The sequence below is a fragment of the Syngnathoides biaculeatus genome, chromosome 23 (assembly GCF_019802595.1).
Source record: "Syngnathoides biaculeatus isolate LvHL_M chromosome 23, ASM1980259v1, whole genome shotgun sequence".
In the NCBI taxonomy this organism is placed as follows: Eukaryota; Metazoa; Chordata; class Actinopteri; order Syngnathiformes; family Syngnathidae; genus Syngnathoides; species Syngnathoides biaculeatus.
The window spans coordinates 18,135,120-18,157,889 of record NC_084662.1 but is presented as its reverse complement, the minus strand read 5'-3'; the positions used below and the strand labels follow the sequence as shown (position 1 = coordinate 18,157,889).

The window sequence follows — 22,770 nt, the reverse complement described above, 5'->3', positions numbered from 1 at the left end:
CCTTCACTTGCTTGGTTTATAGCTGTATTATTGACTGTGTTAATTGCTTTAACGGAAATAAATACACGAGTTAACTACACGGCACTGATTGTTCTTAATCGCATGAATAATTTTGGCGATGGATGTATCTGCAGGAAGCTGCAGGCATTTATTCAAATTGTACACCAGAGAGCAGCATAGAGCTAATCACCATCGACCTTGACGTTGCCAAGCTTCCATCATCTCGTCGGCACTGTAACACAACCAGCGTCACATCGTTTGCCTTTTAATTGACAATATGTATTGAAGTGCTGAGGAATGGAGTTCGAATCCCAGCCTCACCTGTGTAGTCTGCATGTTCTGATGGATGGATATATTGAAGTTACAAAATATGGAGCCCCACAATAAAGTATCTTTATATGAAACGGAAATAGCCCTGCTTTTTAATACGTCCAAGCCCATTGTGAGAGCTTGTCGGAATTGTTGTTTCACGATAATGTCCAACCGATTGCAGAATTACATTGTGTACTCAGATACACTCCTGCTGTCCTAATAAAGTCGCACGCTAGTCATGAAATATTTAATTGCTAAGCAGGGGGCGAGGAGGAGGTCTCTCCTTTGCCTGTAACTCATCTGCTGATAAGACTCACATTGAATGAGGGAAAATAAATTCCCGTACGTGTGTGTGTTGGTGTGAAAAATAAAAAGAAATACATACTTGAAGACTATTTCAAAATATTATATGATTTTTTTTTTAATCCCACAGGTATGGAATCGTTTCAGGCTATCAATGTATTGTGTTATATATAAAAAAAGAAAAGAAAAATACAACACACAAACACAAGCACACACATGATGAAATGGCATTAAATATAGGTCTGCTGAATGCTTGTGTCAGTGTTTTATTCAGTTCTTTTTTTAATTATTTTTTTAAACCAAGACAGATGAGCTCAGGAGTACTGGTTTTTGCTATTTTACAACCATGACAGAAAGGAGACCACTCCCCCTACTCCACTCTCCATTCCTCCACTGGCAGGTTACCATGGAGACTGGCTCCGTTTTCCACCTCCTCCACAGTCGTTCCTCACTTCCTGATTGTCTTTGGCTGACTGCTTCCATCCCTCCCCCCCTCCACTATTTTTTCCCCCATCGGCATATCACTTCCTTCCTCCTCCACACCCTCAGCCCTCTCACAGTCCCGCAACGTTAAACAAGGACGACAGAGAACGGTGACTTAACTGACACATGTATAACAAGGTTTGTACACAGAGCCAATGTACGAAGACAACTATTAACATTATCATCATTTTTTCCCCTCAATCACATTCACCCTGCCGTTACCTTCAACGCTATAATGTAAATAATTTCCTTTTAATGAAGCATGAATTTGAACAAATGAACAGCAGACAGTAAAATGCTTCATTAATGTACAGTTGACGACATTGAAAATCTACCCTGACTAATACTTTTACGTAATAGTGCCTCATACATTTCAAATGCAATTTCATTCATTTGCACAGCGTTAATGCATTATGTGCAAAATCCACTTGCATTCCACATCACTCCATAGCAACATTTTTATTTCCATTTATCTAAAGGTAAATTGCATGGAACCGTCATTGAATGACACAGATGTGAACATTTGGGTGAAGCCTCTAAGCATTTCATTCTGGAGGAAAAGTGGGTCAATGAGGTGCTCCGATTGAGATCACCCCACACATCTGCAAATAACTCAAAACGGTGGAAATATCACATTACCATACCCAAAGTACAGTATATATTTGTCTGTAATGTCTTTTTGTTTTTCTGGAATCCCGATTAGGGAATTTACTGATTGAGCAAAATTACAAGACCTCTTTTTCAAACTGAAGTTATTGTCATTCAATTTTTTTGTAAATAATGATATATGTATATAACATCCTTTTCATATATTTTATCAGGTTTTCCTTCCTGAATGCCTGTAACTCATATTGTCAAGCCACTATTATGCTGAAAAGAATAATACTGCCTGAAGGAGTACAATATCGCTTACGTCATTGTTCTTGCAAACTAATTGAGAGTGCATTAACAGTACCGATGTAGGTTGCAGCCAGCACATTCCATTTTGCTTCCCTTTCACCAAGAGGCCAGTATATGTTCTTCTTGTGCTTGTGGGTTGAATGGTTTGCGTGTGTGAGTGTGTGTCTATATGACCCTGTACTGGGCTGGGATGTCCCCATCCTCTCTCCCAAAGTCAGCGGGGTAAACTGTAGCTCACGCGAGACCCTAATGAGGACAAGCGCTGAACGGATGAATGCTTTGAGAGACGATAAATCAACGTTCATAGTTCTGTTTCCGTACAATAACTTGAACTGAAATAGATACCTCAAAAGAAATTATTTGTCACATGCCAGCCTCAATTAGCCTGTGAAAATGTACATGACTCGTTATACTTTTTTAAAATTTGATCTTAAGGCATATTTTCTTTTATATTACACATAGCAATTTTTGTAATTGACCAATGACACGGCACATAAATATTTTCTACTGTGAAACAACAAGGACACATGGACAATACTTCTTTGAGGGAATGCATAATGACATTTCAGTGTAACCCTTATAGACACAAATACATGAAATATGTACACTGATATTAAATACAGGATAGAAGCCACTTTGGTGACACAAGCATCCGCACACCCACACAGATATTATAACACTCTTTGCTCGCTCACATGCAACAAAGGTTCAGTTTTTCTTTTTAATGAGCTCTGTCAAGTCCTTCAATTTCCTGCGACCATTTCTTCTGTTACTAAAGAGGTGTTGTTGTATGTCCCAGCACCAAATTTTGCAGGAAAATAAATAACAATAAAAACACACATTGCTAAAGCTTCAACATTTCACTGCGCCGATGCAGGCATGGCGGTGTTACATGCCGACAGGGAAACATTAGAAGGGGAAGAAGTGAGAGACTTTTGGCTTTGACACCTGCAAAAAAAAAGGAACAGCTATTTAAAATTCAAATATGTCAAATAAATTACTGAAAAACTGAATCACAGGTTCGCAAGATAATACAGGAACAATGAGATTACAGGCCTCTGAGAGAGTGTTGGTGGTGGATAATCCTGAATAATTCCATTAGATGCATTGCGCAAAACCGTTGACGCTCGCCAGATAAAGACTGAAGAGTAAAAAATGATCTTTCTATTAAGGCCTAATGCGTTACGTCAACTTAAGTGCATATAATTCATTACCACATCAATGGCACGATTGCCAAATCAAGGTCAGCCACCGTACCTTCTGATCAATCTCTGTGATTGGACATCTCAAATAATGACGATCAATGACAACTACAGTATATCAGATTTGTTTTTTTTCAAGTTTATAAAATAACGACTGCGATATGTTTTTTTTTTTATTACACCGCAGTAAGGAGTCGGATTGTAAATAAAAAAAAAAAAAATGCACATGAATTAACACTTGACAATCTGCATACTTTACAAGTTTCACTTTAGGAATCGAAATTGTCATTTTGAATATTAGTTTATAACCTGGCGTATTTGGTTGCATTTAACTTACCAAGAGCGAGATTTGTGAATGCCTCTGTGGTTGGTAGGAGAGTTGTCCACAGAGAAGCTGAAGTTCCACTCTGCATCTTTTAAGTGACCCAGTGAGGCGGTGTTTGGAGGGTTCATGTCCAGCTCCAGAAACATGATGTTCTCAGCCTTGACGCACACACATTGCCATGTAAACTTTATTGCACACAAAAATGCTGTTGTTTTACTTTCATAAATGCTTTTTAAATAATGGACCTACCCACTATGATTAAATAAATACAACAAAAAAATACAATCATTTTACTTGTCAAGTTTTTTTTTTTTGTACTGCATGTGTCGAATGGGCCTGACGTTATGGGTCCCTTAATCTCTGTTTTCACAGGGAGCCATAAACATACAAATTGAATAAATATTTTTCTGGAAATTACTTTTAAAAAAAATTGACTTGCATAGGAAAATTCTTCAGATGGATGAGCACTGCTGGTGCAAGTGCCCAACTTCTTTTTATCTCTTACAGGCCACAAGCAGAAGAAAAAAAAAATAAACACAAATTATCACTCAACAAGAAAGTCAACCCTTTCCCTACCTGACCAATGCAGACCTGCAAATCTAAAACAAAAAAACCTTTACCCAGCTGGTGAGTGAGGGACTGTATTGTGGAGTATGCGCTACATCTGTTTTCACATTAACAATTCATATGCACAGATGCCAAAATTGCACATAAATAACCCCACAGTGTCAACCCAGTCCAATGAAAACATGGAAGTAAACAATAATACACGAATGATCCAAATTGAAAAAGTTACATACAATCTAGTTGGCATGAACATGACTCTTAGTCCAACTTATTTAAATGAGAGTAAGCGTCACCTTACTTGTCAAGAATTTTGCTTATTAAATGACGAATACAAATTTTCGACGATATTTATTTCCCCATGCTTTCACTGTGGTAAAGAGGTTACAGCAAGTGTTTTAATGTTTATTTGTGTTGTTTGAGGAAATGCGGGTGTATATACAACACTACATGTCACTGATTTGTTTATTTTGATGACTTCAATCTTGCTGTCTACAGTGCAACTGCATACAAATCGGACTTCATCCATATTTGGCCTCATTCACGTCTAAATTTATCCAAGAGTAACTCCAGCCTTGGAGGAATATGTTTTTTTTTAACTGCAAACATCACAGTCAAAGTGACAGGGCACTGATGTTTAGTTTTAAAATTCACAGGCACTTACCCTGAACCTGTTATTAGCCCCCATCGTTATGGCAACCCTGGCATATTGGCTGATTGGTCGCTTATACCCCACTGCAGATGTTGGCCTTTTCTTCATCTGTAAGGGTTTACTAAATAGGAGGGGAAGCGGAGACCGAAGTCATAAATCAAGCAGGAATAAGTCATAATACATATTCATTTACCTCAGTCGATCTCAAACACTGACCTCTGAGCGGGAACGAGCGGCTGGAACTTCCACTGATCCTCTTCGGGATCAAAAGTCATTCTGCTCATGATCTTATTTTTCTCCTCTGGAGGGATAAAGTTCTCGATGATCAAATACCTATACAACAGAATCGTTGAACGAATGTGCTCAATTTAATAACCTTCTTTTAACAGAAGTGGATTTATTTCAGAATGGGATGCATATTCTTCATATATATATATATATATATATATATATATATATATATATATATATATATATATATATACATACATCACATGCAATTTCTCTGCACTCAAAGCACTGTATTTCCTTACTTGAACTTGAGTTCTCTCGTGAGTTCGTTCTGCGTTTGCTCTAGCTCCTGGCGGCTCCTCACGTGCTCGTCATTTACATCCTGGATCTCCGCTTTGATACACTGGAGCTTGGCGTACAGCTGGGAAAATTACAGAAGTTACAATTACAGAGGTTAAACGTTTCCTGTAGTTTTTCAACAGGTTTGCACACACTGCAGGAGGGATTTTGGCCCACTCCTTCACACAGATCTTCTCCAGATCTGACAAGTTTCTGGGCTGTTGCTGAGAAGCACGGAGTTTCAGCTACCTCCAAAGATTTTCTATTGTGTTTAGGTCTGGAGACTGGCTAGACTATGCCAGAACCTTGATATGCTTTTTACGGAGCCACTCCTTGGTTTTCCTGGCTGTGTGCTCCGGGTCATTGTCATGTTGAAAGACCCAGCCACGACCCATCTTCAATGCTCTGACTGATGGAAAGAGGTTGTTCCCCAACATCTCACAATTCATGGCCGCGGTCATCGTGTCCTTAATACAGTGCAGTCGTCCTGTCCCATGTGCAGAAAAACACCACCAAAGCATGATGCTACCACAACCATGCTTCACAGTAAAGATAGTGTTCTTGGGACGGAAATCATCATTCGTCTTCCTCCAAACACAATTAGTGGAATTATGACCAAAAAGTTCCATTTTGGTCTCGTCTGACCACGAAACTTTCTCCCATGACTCCTCTGTATCATCCAAATGGTCATTGCCAAACTTAAGACAGGCTTTGACATGTGCTGGTTTAAGCAGGGGAACCTTCTGTCCCATGCATGATTTCAAACCATGACGTCTTAGTGTATTACCAACAGTCACCTTGGAAACGGTGGTCCTGGCTCTTTTCAGGTCATTGACCAAGTCCTGTTGTGTAGTCCTGGGCTGATTCCTTACCTTTCTAAGGCTCATTGAGACCTCACGAGGTGATATCTTGCATGGGGCTCCACTCCGATTGAGATTGACTGTCATGTTTAGCTTCTTCCATTTTCTAATGATTGCTCCAACAGTGGACCTTTTTTCACCAAGCTGCTTGGCAATTTCCCCGTAGCCCTTTCCAGCCATGTGGAGTTGTACAATTTTGTCTCTGGAATCTTTGGACAGCTCTTTGGTCTTGGCCACGTTACAAGTTTGAGTCTTACTGATTGTATGGGGGGACAGGTGTCTTTATGCAGCTAACGACCTCACGCAAGTACATCTGATTCAGGATAATACATGGAGTGGAGGTGGACTTTTAAAGGTGGACTAAGAGGTCTTTGAGGGTCAGAATTCTAGCTGATAGACAGGTCTTCAAATACTTATTTGCAGCTGTATCACAAATAAATCGTTACAAAATCATACAATATGATTTTGGGATTTTTCCTTTTAGATTATCACTGTGCACAGGCACCTATGATGAACATTTCAGACCCCTCCATGATTTCCAAGTGGGAGAACTTGCAATATAGCAGGGTGTTCAAATACTTATTTTTTTCACTGTAAGTGTAGCTCAAATAGCTGTCCAACGCGGTGCATCCTAGTCGCCTCGAGCAACAGCATTGCAGGTATTGGTGACAAGAGAAATGGAAAGATGCACTTGTCTATCCGACTGAGTCCAGATAGTGATGACAGCACCATTACAAACAAAATCCTTTTTGTAGGCTAGGGCAACAAGGTGGAATAGTAGCTAACGGTTCTGAGATTGGGTATTTAAATTTAATCTCTGGTATTTATGTTTCTTGATGTGTCAATGTGCCATACACACGCAATGTAGCGAATGAAGTGTCGCCTCTATCAGTGAAAATCGTTCAATGCTCTTTATGGGCACTTCTTTTCCATACTCCTAGCCGACGGGCATCTTAGTAACAAAACTGGAGCTTGCCATTAGCACAGCAACATATGGAGTACAATAAACAGTCAGTGGCTTGCATGACTTACTTGATAACAAATAGTGTTATTCCACAAACTAACAAATAAACATGAAAACAACACCTCATTGTTTGTAATATCTAAAATGTCTACCTTCTTGAGCTTCTTGGTTTTGGCCTCAACCTCTTGCTGCAGAGAAGTAAACGTTTCCCTCAGCTCCAGAGTCTCATCATCCTGGATCAACATCTGCTGCTGCATCTCCCTCTCATTGCGTGACTGATAGCATTCGTAGAAAGACAACAATGAGGCTCTGAAGGTGTCCCGCACAATCTGCAATGACATATACCTGTTCCGCAATCTCCTGCCTTTTCACTTCGAGCATCTTCTGCTGCTCATTTGTGTGATCTATGATGTTCTTTCCGCCGACCAGCAACTTGCTCTCCATTGCCTGGAAGAGAGAAGCAAGAGCCTGTGGTCAATACTCAAGGCAAAAGTCATCAAATGCAGTTTTCACATCTCCACAAAGACCCCCTTCCAAAATAATATAATGAAAAGTGTCTGGTATTGTACATACAGTCACTAGATGTACTGCATGTTAAACGGCCAATATTGTGGAAAGAGCACTTTTTAAGAGCATGTACAAAAATAGTTACGCTCACAAACACTCGCATTATATTTGAATATTTGGTGGGCTGATGCAGCCCAGTGCAGTGTTGATGAGACAACTGGAAGTGGGGCGCTTGAACATCCCCATGACAATACAATGCTTCAACAAGATGAGCTGTACTCCAGCGTGATGAATTAAACATGCGCATCAATAAAAACCTCATTAATCTTTCTTCACAGCCAATATGTGGACTGTAAAGTCAGTTACTTCTCAAGAGAGCAAATCACTGTACATAATGTCCACATATCAATACATGATGTTTAAAGTACAGTTTAAATGATGTTTCCATGATGTTTCCTAATACTGTGTTGTATTAGCTAATAATGTATTGTACGGCATATCAATCACATATCACATATCAACATATTGACACAAAGAAGAAAAAAGGTGGGGCCTGGTGGAGTGGCTTGTGATCTCAGAGATTGTCAGTGTAAGTGATTGGGCATAAACTGTAGAAGCCCCCGCCTGAGTGCACCCATTGTGTTTATGTGGTTTATTGTTATCCAGATATTCAATAGATGGCTGAAAAGTGTCATGGATTTCCACGATAGACAAGAAGATATGTTCAACGAAAAAATTCTATAGTAGGTAGGCTGTTGTATTGCCCAATATATTGTAGGTTTAAAATTAAAGTTTGCCCGCATGAGTTGTAGTGTCATGCTAATGCTAATCCACGCAAACAGACAGGATTCCTGATGCAAAACACTCCGGGAAGCTGTGTGAAGTTTGCGTTTTCGCTCTCCGCTTGTGTGAGTTTTCTTTTTTCTCCCAAAACCTTAAATGTTAGATTTAACTGGATACACGAAATTGTCCAAAGCTGTAAATTTGAGTGCGAATGCGTGTTTGTTTAGGTGTAGCCTGCTGTGTTCCCTGTGATTGACTGACGACCTCTTTTGTCCCTTTTGTCAGCTACGATAGGCTAAATTACTTTGGAAGAGTACTAAGAAAATTGACAGCAGCAGTGCATACACAAACATTTTTGTCATGTAATGTAGTCATGATTTCAGTTATGTATGACACTTTCCAATGAGCCAGTTTGAATAAAATACACCTGCTCCAATACTTTAAGTATATATTAACAAAGACGGGACAAAAATTTGGGAAAAATGTCAAACGAGACCCTAAAGACAGGGAGACCACATTCTCGTCTCGGGGAAACAATCAAATGTGTGTTCAAATTGAAAGGACCCTATATATTGTGTGAACTTGCACATACCACACTGTGCTACTGTCCACTTAATTACATGAGAGAACAGAAAAACGCACACACGTACACACGCTCGTGCAATGGGTACAGTGGAGTCCTTCAGAAAGAAAGCAGCAAGGCTTTTACAGAAAGCCTCTTTGTTGAGGGGGCAGCCTTTGTCTTCTCTGTGTGGATGTGTGTTTCCATCTCTGTGAGGACAAACAATATTTTAAAACCAACAGTTGGGTGGGGGGTGCGGACATCTGTACCAAAGCTCCAGCCAGTTTAAGTGGCTGGTTTGAGGGTCAAGACTTGGTTGCAGACTTTTATGGTGACAAGTCAACTTATTTCCAAAAGGCGCTACGGAAGTTATTAAAAAAGTGCTGTACTGTTACTATATCATGTTATAGCTGTGAAAAGATGTGCGTGTGTATGTGTGCTTTCCTGTCTTTTGCGTTCAGTCATAGTCACTGTGCTCCATTAACAGGCTGATTCATGCCAGGGGGTTTCTCTCTCATGAATCTTCCTTTTTCCTGATTGGCTTGTTGTTGTTAGAGGAGACTACTGTAAATTAAGCCTGTAGATCATCCATCCATCCATTTTATTTGCCGCTTATCCTAACGAGGGTCGCGGGGAGTGCTGGAAACTATCCCAGCTGTCAACGGGCAGGAGGGGGGGTACACCCTGAACTCGTTGCCAGCCAATCGCACGGCACATCGAGACAAACAGCCGCACTCACAATTACACACACAATTTAGAGTGTCCAATTAATGTTGCATGTTTTTGGGATGTGGGAGGAAAACAGAGTGCCTGGAGAAAACCCACGCAGGCACGGTGAGAACATGCAAACTCCAGATGGGCTGGGCCGGGATCGAACCCGGGTCCTCAGCACTGTGAGGCCAACGCTTCACCAGCTGAATCACCGTGCCGCCGCCTGTAGATCAGTAAAAGTTAAATGAGTGCCTCGGGATGTTGTGTAACGGGTAAATAATACAACATAAGCCCCAAATTCATTGATCCATTTTTTCACCGCTAATCCTCACTATGGTTGAGGGCGTGATGGAGCCTTTCCAAGCTATCTTCAGGCAAGAGGTGTGGTACACCCTGAACTGATCGCCAGTCAATCACAGGCCCCAAATTCAGACCCTAGCTAAATTTGGAGTTGAATCGATTGCTTATTTATCAAATCATTTAGTTAGTTGCAAACTCTACAAAAGTCCAAGTTGTGATAGTTAAGATACTTTTATTTTTACTGAGAAAACCCATGCAGGCACAGGGAAAACATGCAAAGTCCACAGAGGGGAGGCCATATTTGAATCTGGGTCAGACAGATGTGCTAACCAATTGGACACTGTTCCAGCAAGTTATTTTCATGGTATGTGAAATATCTGCTGTGTGCTTCATTTGTATGACTGTCATTATTTGCCAAACATATTTATTCATACAAAGTGTCCTTTGACTCTAGTAGAAACATTGCGAGTAGCTACAGTATCAATAGGTGTCCTCTTACATTCTTTGTATTCTGGAACCGATCGACTTGCTGATGGGAAAGAGTGACGAGTGGGAAGAGCGTCATATTGCGCTCCTAGTTCCTTTGAATTAGACGGCCAATCCTCAGCAAGCAAGGGCCTGCAGGGAGCGACTGCGCTATAAATACTACGTGACGACAACAGGTTTTGCGTGTGGAACAGAAAGAAGACGGGAGACAAATACCAGGGCTTGAAGTTGAAAGGTAACGACAGGAGACGGGAGAAAATCACAAAGGTCAACTCATCTCTGCGACATCAATTGAGGTGCACTTAAAGAGACAACATTAGGACTAAAATCTCATCAACTTCCACTCACTCTTCTCATTATGCTGCCAGAAGGAAACACTGATGCAAGAATGTTTTTGGGTATTACTGAAGTTAACCTTCTTCTTTGTAATATTCTGGAATATTTTGATTTTGTCATTGTTAAGGAGGAAAGAAAATCAGTTCAAGAATTAGCAGCGTATTCAAGCATAGCAAACTACATATACAATATACATGATATAATGCTATAAAAGAACTAAATATGCACGAAATAATGTGTAGATGTATATTTACAATATAGATTCAAAAGATATCTTAAAGGCCAGTGATTAAAAATAAAGATGTACAGTAGTTTCAAATTAATCCTTTACATTAAAAAAATATGCATCTATTTTGTGCCTCACATAATTTATTTTGTTGTTGGATACCTAAAAAGAAAATTGATTGATCCGAATTCATCCACACTACATTTCTTTTACTTATTTTTGTCAATGTTTATTTTAGGCGGCACAGTGGAGCAACTGTAAAGTGTTGGCCTCACAGTTCTTGGGTCCAGGGTTCGGTCCCGGCCCTCCCTGTGTGGAGTTTGCATGTTCTCCCCGTTTCTGCGTGACTTTTCCCCGGGCACTCCGGTTTCCTCCCACATCCCAAAAACACGCAACATAAATTGGACACTCTAAATTGCCCTTCGGTGTGATTGTGAGTGCGATTGTTGTCTGTCTCCATGAGCCCTGCGAATGGCTGGCAACCAGTTCAAGGTGCCCGTTGACAGCTGGGATAGGGTCCAGCACTCCTGTGACCCTTGTGAGGATAAGTGGCTTTATCAAAGCAGATTCAAAAGTAAAATGAGTAAATCAGTTCCAGACACACACAGGCAAACACGTACCAACCTTCACAAATGAAACAGGAAAGCGGGGGGAAAGAACAAAGCAGGAAATACTCAATCTCCTCCTCAAAGAATGTACATATTGTGTATATGTGGAACTGAGTTGAGGTCCAACAACATAAAAAGGATGTGTGTGTCTGTGTGTCTGATATAACCAACTATGTCCATTGTGGCAGGAGATGTTTTGTAATTGGCTAAACAACAAACATAACGTGAGACGATGTAAGTCACGAGACAAAGTATTTTTGCCAAAATAGAAAATCTAAATGTTTTCTATCTTAGCTGTTCAACAATGTTACCTAAGGCCAAATACTACACTAATAACTATGAGTTGCTCAAATCGTGACTTCATAAAGCAAACTCAAACCACAAAATGCTGTATTATTTACCATAGCTAAAATGGTAGCAATAACAAGCATGGTGTCCTGGTGGTTAGCATGTCTACATCTCAGTCCTGAGGTTCTGGGTTTGAAACCTTGTTTTACCACTATAGTCACTAAATTATAAATTAAATTATTGATTAGAACTATCTTGAAACAGTATGTAATGCAAATAAACTCGGTTGAACTAATGTGCATCTCCATTTCTGCTTAACCCTTAAAGTACACGAATGCAGTACAAGCTGCTTTTTCTCTGAGCGATTTTGAAGAGATTTCCTAAACATTTTCTGGATTTAAATGGCAATGGAGCCAAAAATACTTCACAGTGAGGCTATTGTTGAACATGCTGAAGACAAGGAAGCTCTTTATAGCAACTGTAGAACTGAGGATGTCAACAAATGGGTCTTTCTTGCTTCAGCCCTGCACCCATCGTTACAAAGGAACGCGAAATCTAATGATGAGGAAAACGGACAAATATATAGATTTGACCTAAAAAACGGACTAAGAATAGTCCTTAGGCTATTAAAGGGGGTGCATGATATTCTTATACCTGATAGTTTTGAGCAACAATAACCACATCACATGTGCGGTGTCGTTTAAAACGGTGACATTCGTTTGGCATGTGACTTCAAAAATGGCTTCACGATTGGGGCAGCAGTGCCTTGAGAAAATTGATATTTTTAAATTCAACAAAACTAAAAATCCATCTCAACCACAAATTTGGCTAGGATGTGATAATTTCAGGATTACAGTAAATGTAGGCAGAGGTGTCACATTAGGTGAGCCAAATCATTGCAAGAGTCAAACTAAATGGCTCAAACATGGACATTTACCAAAACTTATTTGGGGTGTATTAAGCTACAGCCATGACGTGAAAGTTTATATAAGCCAAATAACAACCTCAGTTAAGAACAATCTGCCTCATAGAGGGGAAAAAATCTGGTGATGATGCTTGAATGCCCTTAAGCGACAGTGCGTTACAGGAAAAGCGCCACCTATCAAATGTATCAAAAAAAAAAAAAAGCACATTACACTTCTTTTCCTTGTTTGGGGGTATATGGAAGGGAAAATTCCTGATAATTTATTTGCTTTGCTGATATTCTTTTTTTTTTTTAAATGTAATTTCACAAATGAGGAGTCAGCATGAAACTAAGTCTGATTAGCTGCGGAATGGTTGCTAATTTCTCATGATTATCGTGACATTATATTTCTTTCTTTCTCAAAATGGCACCATGCTCCAAACAAGAACAAAATCACTTTATCTCCATATTTAATATTATCTCCAGAGCAGCTTTTTTTTTTTAAAGAATATGTTGTTTGCCTGCTCTTTTCAGACAGCTTCTACACATTGCAGCAAAACTGAAATGGCACAAAGGAGAACTGTGAAGTAGCAAACCAGACCTGAACACTTACGACCCGACCTGTCTTTGTGCAGAACCTATGCTGTCGTGCCTGATTACACACACACACACACACACACACACACACACACACACCACACACACACACACACACACACACCGACAGAATTGGAGCGCTGCATGTTGCAGCTCAGCCATCTGACGGCACTGCAGAAATGCTAACCCAAAATGACTCAACGCAGTCTCACAAGGATGCTCATGACCTCCTTCATTCTGGAATTTGTTGTGCTGTGTTCGAAGAGATGAGGAGGTCTTGATTGCATTGCAACTGGAACCCATCTATAAATGGTTATTTATAGAATGATTTGCTTCCTGGCCAAAAGTGCTCTCCTCAATCTCTCTCAGGCAAACTCATATGCCTGAGAGCCATCGGTTTGAGAGATACAGGATGGAGCCTGCAATTGGTATCCAGGGACGATCGGGCCAGGGTTGGGGGGGTGGCAGGGTGTTGCGAGGGGAGTCTTTAAGTACCTAGACACCTGCTTTTTTTTTTTGCCTTTGACCCCTGAGGTGCCCATTGGTCCATTTAAAAAAAAATAAATGTGTGAGGGTCTGTCTGGGGCCTTTCATCAATCAAATTTATTGTAATGGTGTAGAAAAACAAGTGTAGTGTACTTTCAATGCTATATGCTAAGATGTTTCAAACTCTTGTTCCATGTAACCTCTTATAACTTTGAGGACCTTCTCCTCCAAAGGTATCTGCATGCCACTGTTGGTACATTTTGAAGTACAATAGAGTGGAACTTCAAGGTGTAAGGTGTACCTGGTCTTTTTCTTTCAGCTTGTCCCGTTCGGGTTCGCCACAGCGTGTCATCTTTTTCCATCTAAGCCTATCTGGTACATCCTTCTCTCTAAAACCCACTGTCCTCATGTCATGTCCTCACAACATCCATCAACCTTTTCTTTGGTCTTCCTCTCACTCTTTTGCCTGGCAGCTCCATCCTCAGCACCCTTCTACCAATATACTCACTCTCTCGTCTCTGAACATCTCCATACCATCTAAGTCTGCTCTCTCTAACCTTGTCTCCAAAACATCCAACTTTGGCTGTCCCTCTAATGAGCTCGTTTCTAATCCTATCCAACCTGTTCACTCCAAGTGAGAACCTCAACATCTTCATTTCTGCTACCTCCGGTTCTGCTTCCTGTTGTTTCTTCACCGTCTCGACTCCGTACATCATGGCCGGCCTCACAACTGTTTTATAAACTTTGCCCTTCCTCCTGGCTGATACCCTTCTGTCACATAGAACACCAGACACCTTCGGCCAACTGTTCCACCCCGCTTGGACCCATTTCTTCGCTTCCTTACCACACTCTCCATTGCTCTGTAACGTTAACCCCAAGTATTTGAAGTCGTCCACTTTCCTATCTCTTCTCCCTGGAGCTTTACTCTTCCTCCTGTTCCCCTCTCATTCACACACATATATTCTGTTTTATTTTTGCTAATTTTCATTCATCTCCTTTCCAGTGCGTACCTCCATCTTTCTAACTGTTCCTCCGCCTGTTCCCTGCTTTCACTGCAGACCACAATATCATCTGCGAACATCATGGTCCGAGGGGAATCCAGTCTAACTCGTCTGTCAGGCTATCCATTACTACCGCAAACAGGAAGGGGCTCAGCGCAGATCCCTGATGCAGTCCCACCTGCACACCAACGGCACATCTCATATATATATATATATATTATATATATATATATATATATATATATATATATATATATATATATAAATGGGGAAAAAACACCTTAAAAGTGGTCGTCATTGTGTTTAATGTAACAAAAAATCCACGAGACTGATAAAACTTCAGTTTAGAGAGTGTCTAAAATTTTAATTTGGCCCCACAAAGTGCGCCAAAGAAAAGAAATACAGTACTGTATAATGACCACAGAACATAAAATGGGCACAAAACAAAAAGCAGTTCACCCAGTATTGTTCATCTTAGTGTTGTTTTTAGTAATATGTAAAACTCGGACTATGTCATTTATTGACAGGAAGGAAGCATAAAATAAGGCAAAAACTTTGAACTTTTGGTACCCCGAGATAAACACGCAATACTTTCATGTAGATGTCCTGAAAGACGACACTGATGCAAGGACAGGAAATACTTGACCTCAATCATCTTCTCCCTCAAGGCTAGGGAGACTTTTGCTGATTCTCGTGGCTGACACCAATCAGCAGTCACCAAGTCGGCATCAAACATGAGAACTTGCACTGTGCAGCGAGATCATAGAAGATTTGGTACGGTTCAGCAGTATCAGGCCCACAGCGCTTTGAAGGACAACATGACGGGAAGAAATATGAGAGGCCTGAGTCTGCCACAGAAATGTACACGAAAGCACTCACTGTGAGGTCAGGGCTGGGGGGTAATTAGAATCTCTTTTTGCACTATGCCAGAGGACATGCCCACATTCCCTAACACCTTCACCTATGAAGAGAAGCCGAAACATTTACAGTATTTAACATTGTTTGCAGTAGCAATGTTGTCAAACTAGTTATCCATCAATTTGTATCTAATAGTATGAGGCAATCATACATGTATATCGTTTCACACTCATAATGGTTCCCCAATGGTAAACATAACCAACATGTGGCCCACGACAAAAAACAGTTTGACACCTGTTCTGTAGAGTTTGTTAAATATCTACCGTGTTGCTGCTGTGTAGTTGTTGCGGCTGTTTTTTTTTTTTTTTTTAACCAATGTGTTTTTTTTTAACCAGCTCGGTTTGTGCTACCATGTTGTTGCTGTGTTAAGATAAGATAAGGTATTAAAACGCTGAAACAACAAATGGTACTTGCTTTACAAATGCACTGGGTGAGATTTATAATCCGGTGCGCTCTGTAGGACGGGAATTACGGTAATTAAACCATGACAGTATATCGATGGCTCCTTGTTCTAGGAGTATGATTCTCTTTTTACTCACTTAGGGTGTGAGAGGTGCCAGTTTCAAATCCTGGATGAGCTCTTGCTTGTCCAGGTCCTAAAATAGTCATTTATAATATAATACCGGTATTGACAGTAGAAACTTAAATCCATCCATTCATTTTCTGAGTCGCTCATCCTCACTAGGGTCACGGTAGTGCTGTAGCCAATCCCAGTTGTCATTGGGCAGGAGGTAGGGTATACCCTGAACTGGTTGCCAGTGAATCGCAGGGCCCATAGAGACAAATAACTACCCACACAGGCACGGGGAGAACATACATACTCCACACTGGCAGATCCAGGATTTGAACCCCAGCCCTCAGAACTGTGAGGCCAATCCCATAACAGGTTGCTCCACCATGTCGCTGGAACCTTAAATATATAGCGCTGTTTATATTTGGACACTACCGGTCAAGAAATAGAAAAATACAATCAAACTGGCGCCATCATCAATGATTTAGTCACTGACCGAGCTGAGGTCTGGTGAATGTATGACATCACCCAAGATGCTGATTTTATGTCGTGATTTTTGAGTGTCTTTACAGGCCAATTCTTTTGGTTCAAGGTGCAAATTGAGCAACACCAACACTATTTGACTTCACCATTTGTTTCTCTAACAACCCTTACGACAAGAGTTTGATTGGGATTATTGTTGTTTCGATAACTTTGATTTAGTACTATATTATTTGATCGTTGTACTTCATTTTTAGTGAGTTTGTAAATGTTTTATCATGCATTGCCAAATAACATACCATCAATAAATAACTAATAAAATATATGAAAAACAGTCACACAATAATGCTTTGTACCACAATCAATTGATCTGTCTACTCCTTGCCGTGACTGCATGCCCTCATTGTCTCAGCACCAATGACTTATTGGCAGGAAATGACTTAAAATATGCGCATGACTCATCAAACCGATAATAAATAACGGCGTGACTCACTCTTTGATTGCTAGTTGGGAAGAAGCTGACATTTAAATATCTAATGTATGACCACACAATTCCCCTCTACAACCAGACTGTGGATGAAGGGCAAATATGGGATGTAATATGAGATATCAGAATAAGTGTCAAATTTATTATAATAATACTATCAGGATTTTGCAGCCTTGGTGGAGGTGGGCTCTCCTGTCAATGGTTCAAATTCGTTTTGTTGAATTTACTTGTGTATCAATATAGAATATCATTTTTAAAGTGGACAAAAAAAACTTTTAGGTTAAGGTTTTTACAGGTACATTTACTCCAAATGTCTCAAAAACAGACAACAGATGTATTTATCCTTTGTGATTTTATGAATTTGGACCTCATCAAAGCTTCCTCCAAGGCCAGGAACATCTCATTGCAGACGTACTGTAAACTTTAGCCACTACTGTATATGGAAAAATGTATCAGCAATATTTACAAGTACCAAAATGTTTCAATGTAATGCTGTGTTAAGATATTACCCACAAATGAGATTAACAATGTCGTCCTGCCCCATAGTGGATGTTAACATTCAAAATTGCTTAATTTTAGTGATAATGGACTTCAAAAATTCTCAATTTGGCCATGAAACAGGTGATCTCATCAAAACGCACAATTTTAAATTCATTTCTGATTTAGTTTAAATGAAAATTGCCCAATTTTTCCTTTAAGACTCAAGAGGAAAAAAAAAATGTGTCTGACTATAGGGATGAACCGGAAACTAAATTTCCATGACTACAGAGAAAATTCACAATGTATGCTAGCTTGTAATTTTTAAATATCCTTGGAGGAATGGCAGATACTCTGAATGTTCTGTACTCCTGTTTCCATGCCAGTGTCAAGTTTAGCAGAAGGGGAGTAGCCGTAAGTTGGATGTTGTCAAACTTCCCATAGTTGTCACGTTGGCTTTATTTTCAATGCATAATCAACAATACATCTGCAGTACTGCAATACGTATCCATCCACACTGTACATCCAATTTCTACAGTACTTAGGCTAACTAGTGTTGTGCCTGAACCGATACCAAATGACTTTAGGCAAGAGGCGGGGTACGCACTAAATTGGTTGGAAGCTAAATGCAGGGCACTTGGAGACAGAAAAAAAATAACATTCACGCCAAATGACAATTTAGAGAATTCAAACATGCATATTTTTTAACTCTGGGTGGAAGCTGTAGAAACCCCATGGAAACTTTTTCTAGTATTTTGGATGTTATATTGGCTCAACAGTGCCTCAGTACACATGATATATGATTTAAATTTGTCGACACATTGCTAAGTTACAAAGTTTTGCTGCAGAGAGGCCTGAAAATAGATCATTCGAATTTCTTGAGCTTATCTACATCACTAGCGAAGCTCTTCGCCTTCCTATTCCGCTCCTAAGCCAGCGCTGTCAACATAACTATCAGATGTGCTCTCACAGGTGGGCTTTCTACAAGAAGGCAACCAATCAGAGGAAAGTTGGCGGTCTTCGCCAAATATGGACAAAGTAGATATAAAAGCAGGTCATACAGATGTAGCTGCAATGGAGGTGTAAAAAGTCAAAATATGGGATATGTAAAGCCTGACCCAACAATGGTAACCAGAGGAAAAACAAGCACTTTTGTTAGTGTAACCGTCTTCTTCATCATTTATGGCAAACCTCCGTGTTTGCTATTCTATAAAATGAAGGACAGCACCAAAAGATCAATACCTTGTACTTGGCAGTCAGTTGCTCTGTGGCTTCCTGCTCCTTTCGAAGATCCCCCATCATCCTCTCTTTCTCGCCAAGAAGCCTCTGCTTCTCATCAGCCAAGAGGGATCGATCTCCTCTGATGGCCTCCTTCTCCCTCTCCAAACGTTGCTCCTCTTGCTCCACATACTCCTTTGCCTCCTTCTCCACCTCCTCCTCCTCACACTCTGCATCTTCACCCACATCTTGATCTGAGCCTTCGTCATCAAACTGCTCCTTCTTCTGCTTGCTCCTCCACTTCCTGTGGTTGAGCTGGGCCCTAAGCCGAGCGATCTCCCTCTGAAACTCTCGAAGGAGAGCGTCTTTGGGGTCCTCGTTGACTCTGGGCTGATTCTGGATGTTCTTGGCTCGGTTGGCATAGCGAAGGGTAGTGAGGGTTTCGTCGTAGTGCTGGGGGGCAGGGCCTAAAGTGGCGACCATGACAGTCTTGGCATTCCCGCCTAGAGAGTCCTGCAAAAGACGAGTCAGTTTTGAGTCCCGGTACGGCACGTGGCCGCTGCGCCCGTCCGCTAGCGCAGATATCACGTTCCCTAGTGCGGAAAGAGAAAGATTTATCTTAGCCGCCTCCTTCAGGCGTTCCCCCTGTACGCCTGTCTTGGCCTGCCGCTCACTGCCGGCCAGATCCACCAGGTTGAGGCGGCCAACTCGGATGTGCTTCCTCCCATCTGGACCTGGCTGGCCACACTCCACAGTGATCAGGAACAAGGCATGAGACCTGGACGAATATTCGTTCATGTCTGTAGCCGCTACGGCCCTTGCTTGGTTTCCCATGTTCATCACCTCCTCGATCTCCTTGATGCTCTTGCAGACACAAGATGTGAGGTCCGGGACATAGACTCCAGTATCTGGACTCTCTCTGAGCTCCAGTCCCCGGGCGTTAGCATGATTGGGATCAAGGAGATCCCGTATCTCCTCACGATAAATCTCGAGGTATGATGCCCGGACAAGGTACTGCTTATCAGACTGCGAGCGTGAGATGTGCGTAAAGATGTGGTCAAAGGCGTTGGGTATCACACCACGTTTCTCAGGGTCCAACCACATCCCCTGCATGGTGTACGTCTTCCCGGTACCGGTCTGTCCATAAGCAAAAATTGTACCATTGAATCCGGCTAGCACAGAATCGATGAGTGGCCGAACACTCTCATCGTATAGATCTCGTTGTTTGGAATTGGCATCGTAAACAGCATCGAATGTAAATGTTTTTTGGGGTTCACTGTGTGAAGCTCGAGGATTCCTGAGGATCACCTGTCCCAGTCGCAGGTCCATCTGCACAATGCCCCCTGAAGGGCCATTGGACTCCTCTTTTCGGTTCAAAGGTCGGCATCGAACAAGCACCTTAACAGACTCACTGCTCTTATTCTTTGACATGGCTGGTGTTTTTTTTTTTTTTAACCAGTCACACAATGACAATAATTTTTAAGACAAAGAGAAAATATTTCTAGCTACTAGCTGTGTCACCATAGATTTTCTTTTCATGAATAAAACATTACGTACAAATTCAAGCTCATATCTCCAATGAAAATAAATTAGCACGGACTTGTATTCATCAGAGAAAATGATAACATGCCATCCTAATGGCTCAATTGCCCCGACTGCCTGTTAAAATAGCATAAATGATATCAGCTCTCACGCGCTGCCTCGACGCTCCATTCCCGCTCCTTCTCCACACATGAAGCCCCCCCCACCAAAAAAATCCCACGGTCTAGACTGATATTTCATATCATGTCTTCCTTTTACAAGATCCACAATCTCCTGTAGTCCACTCAATGATGCTCCGTCCGATTCGCGGGTGTGGATCTCCGAGACAGATCCTCCTACTGCACGTTCACGCGCACGCACTCGCTCGCACGCGCACGCTCGCACACGATCGTTCAAGCTCCACGCCCCATATTACTGCAGAGTTGCGCAAAGCAAGACGGGAAATGTAGTTCATGAACACAGCAGCTTGTTCAAGGTTTCGCTCATACGTGGGTTTAAACGACGATTAACCGTTACATCATGTAAAAAAAAAAATCTTTGAACTAGATTTTTTGTATTATTGAACTACACAGGGTATTATAAATAGTTTCTTAGTATCAAAGTGTCGTAATTTAGCACTAAGCGATGATTATAAGCGTAGTCTGGCTTTCACATCACAAAAATAGGCATAGTGGGTTCGTGGTAGACTCAAATCGTCCATAGATGTAAATGTAAGTGATAACTGGTGAAATAGATTATAACGTTATGACCAACCTTTCATAATTGCTGATACAGTGTTACCTTTAATATTGTCACTGAAAAGGGAACGTGTAAAATAAATAATTACTGTTATTACTTAACCGGTTCCGTGGTTAGAAATACAGCGCAACATCGTCGCCTAGTGAGAAAATAATAGAAGACATGCTGACCACAACCAGTTATTTTCATAACAGGAGGTCAGGAGACTCGTTTATTTTATTTTCAGGTACGCGTGCAAGTGACGTTTAATTTGGGTATTTTTCTGGCATTTAAAAAAAAACAGTCACGCAAGTTCACTCCTCTCATGTTATTTATTTCAAGCTGATTCACGACAGAGTGGAAAGCCCCAACCATTTGAGGAATTCCACATTTGCATTATGTTTCATCAGAATAACAACTTCACTTTACTTTCTGTTTTGCTAAAAATTTTTAAAGATGGTTTATCTTACTAGTTTCATGAACTGATAAAAGTTAGTATTACGTTTGTTTTTGACTCCAAAGTAACGACCATTATAGACCTATAAGTCAAATAATGGGATTCTCGACACCACAAAAAACGTTTTTTTTTGTATTTTCAATTTTTATCATTGATTCCACCACACTTTTAGTGTGTGCATTATGAAATAATTGCTGAATAGATTTAAAAAAATAGCAACGTCCATACAATATATTTGTCTCCCGAGCTTAAATATGGCCAGCCCTGAAACTATCAATGCTGTTACATGACTGTTATACAAGCAGTGTGAAAGGATCCCTGAGGCCGAGTGCAGAGAACTGAAGAATGCAGTGTGATATGGACGATTTCTGTTGAGACATGATTTATTGTGGGAAGAAAAGATTGACTGTGCGAAGATAAACAAAATACTGAACAGCCCATGTAAAATACACTTTTGGGTTTTTGCTGAACATGTTCATATGTACATGTAACATGTTGAACAATGAACAAAATTAGAATATGTTTTTGTGTGTAGTGCGTGTTCTCGTACATAAACCAAATCTAGTCTACAGTTATACTGGATGCAAAAATTAAAATAGTCGTCTCTTTTGTGTTCCCAGATTCATTGCTGTTGACATTGATTTACTTGAAGAAAAAAAACAAGTATTGTTTTGTAAAGCATTCATAGTATCCACAGCATTTGCATCTCAGTGTTTTCCTAAAACAGTTTTTCCTTATTACATCAAATCTTGCTGAGGGAATTCATGTGTTTATGTATTTATTTATTTTATCTTTGATCAAACTATTTTGCCTTATGGCCACAACAGCATAACACATTGGCCTGCAGTCTCCTTTCTTGTCAAGTCTGTGCTTGGCGGCGGATGACATGCTCCGAATTCTTGGAGGAGTGCCTGAAGTGGAAGAGGGGAAAAGTTACACACAAAGCCAACAAACGCAAAACCAACGCGTTACTATCCGTTGTAATAAATAAAATGCTGCTTGCAATGTTAGTGCGTGTCAAGCTAAAGCAGAT

At 40.7% G+C, this 22,770-nt stretch overlaps 1 protein-coding gene across 1 annotated transcript; it reads right to left on the bottom strand.

Annotated features, from left to right (window-relative positions):
* Window positions 1-848: 848 nt before the first annotated feature.
* LOC133496353 (kinesin-like protein KIF3C) lies at window positions 849-20,941 on the bottom strand. Its single transcript, XM_061811810.1, has 8 exons — window positions 19,046-20,941; window positions 7,481-7,582; window positions 7,288-7,410; window positions 5,275-5,393; window positions 4,958-5,074; window positions 4,754-4,862; window positions 3,538-3,683; window positions 849-2,946 (listed from the first exon to the last, which is right to left on the bottom strand). Exons 1-8 carry the CDS (start codon window positions 20,450-20,452, stop codon window positions 2,859-2,861), a joined length of 2,211 nt encoding a protein of 736 aa, XP_061667794.1. The 5' UTR covers window positions 20,453-20,941; the 3' UTR covers window positions 849-2,858.
* Window positions 20,942-22,770: the final 1,829 nt, after the last annotated feature.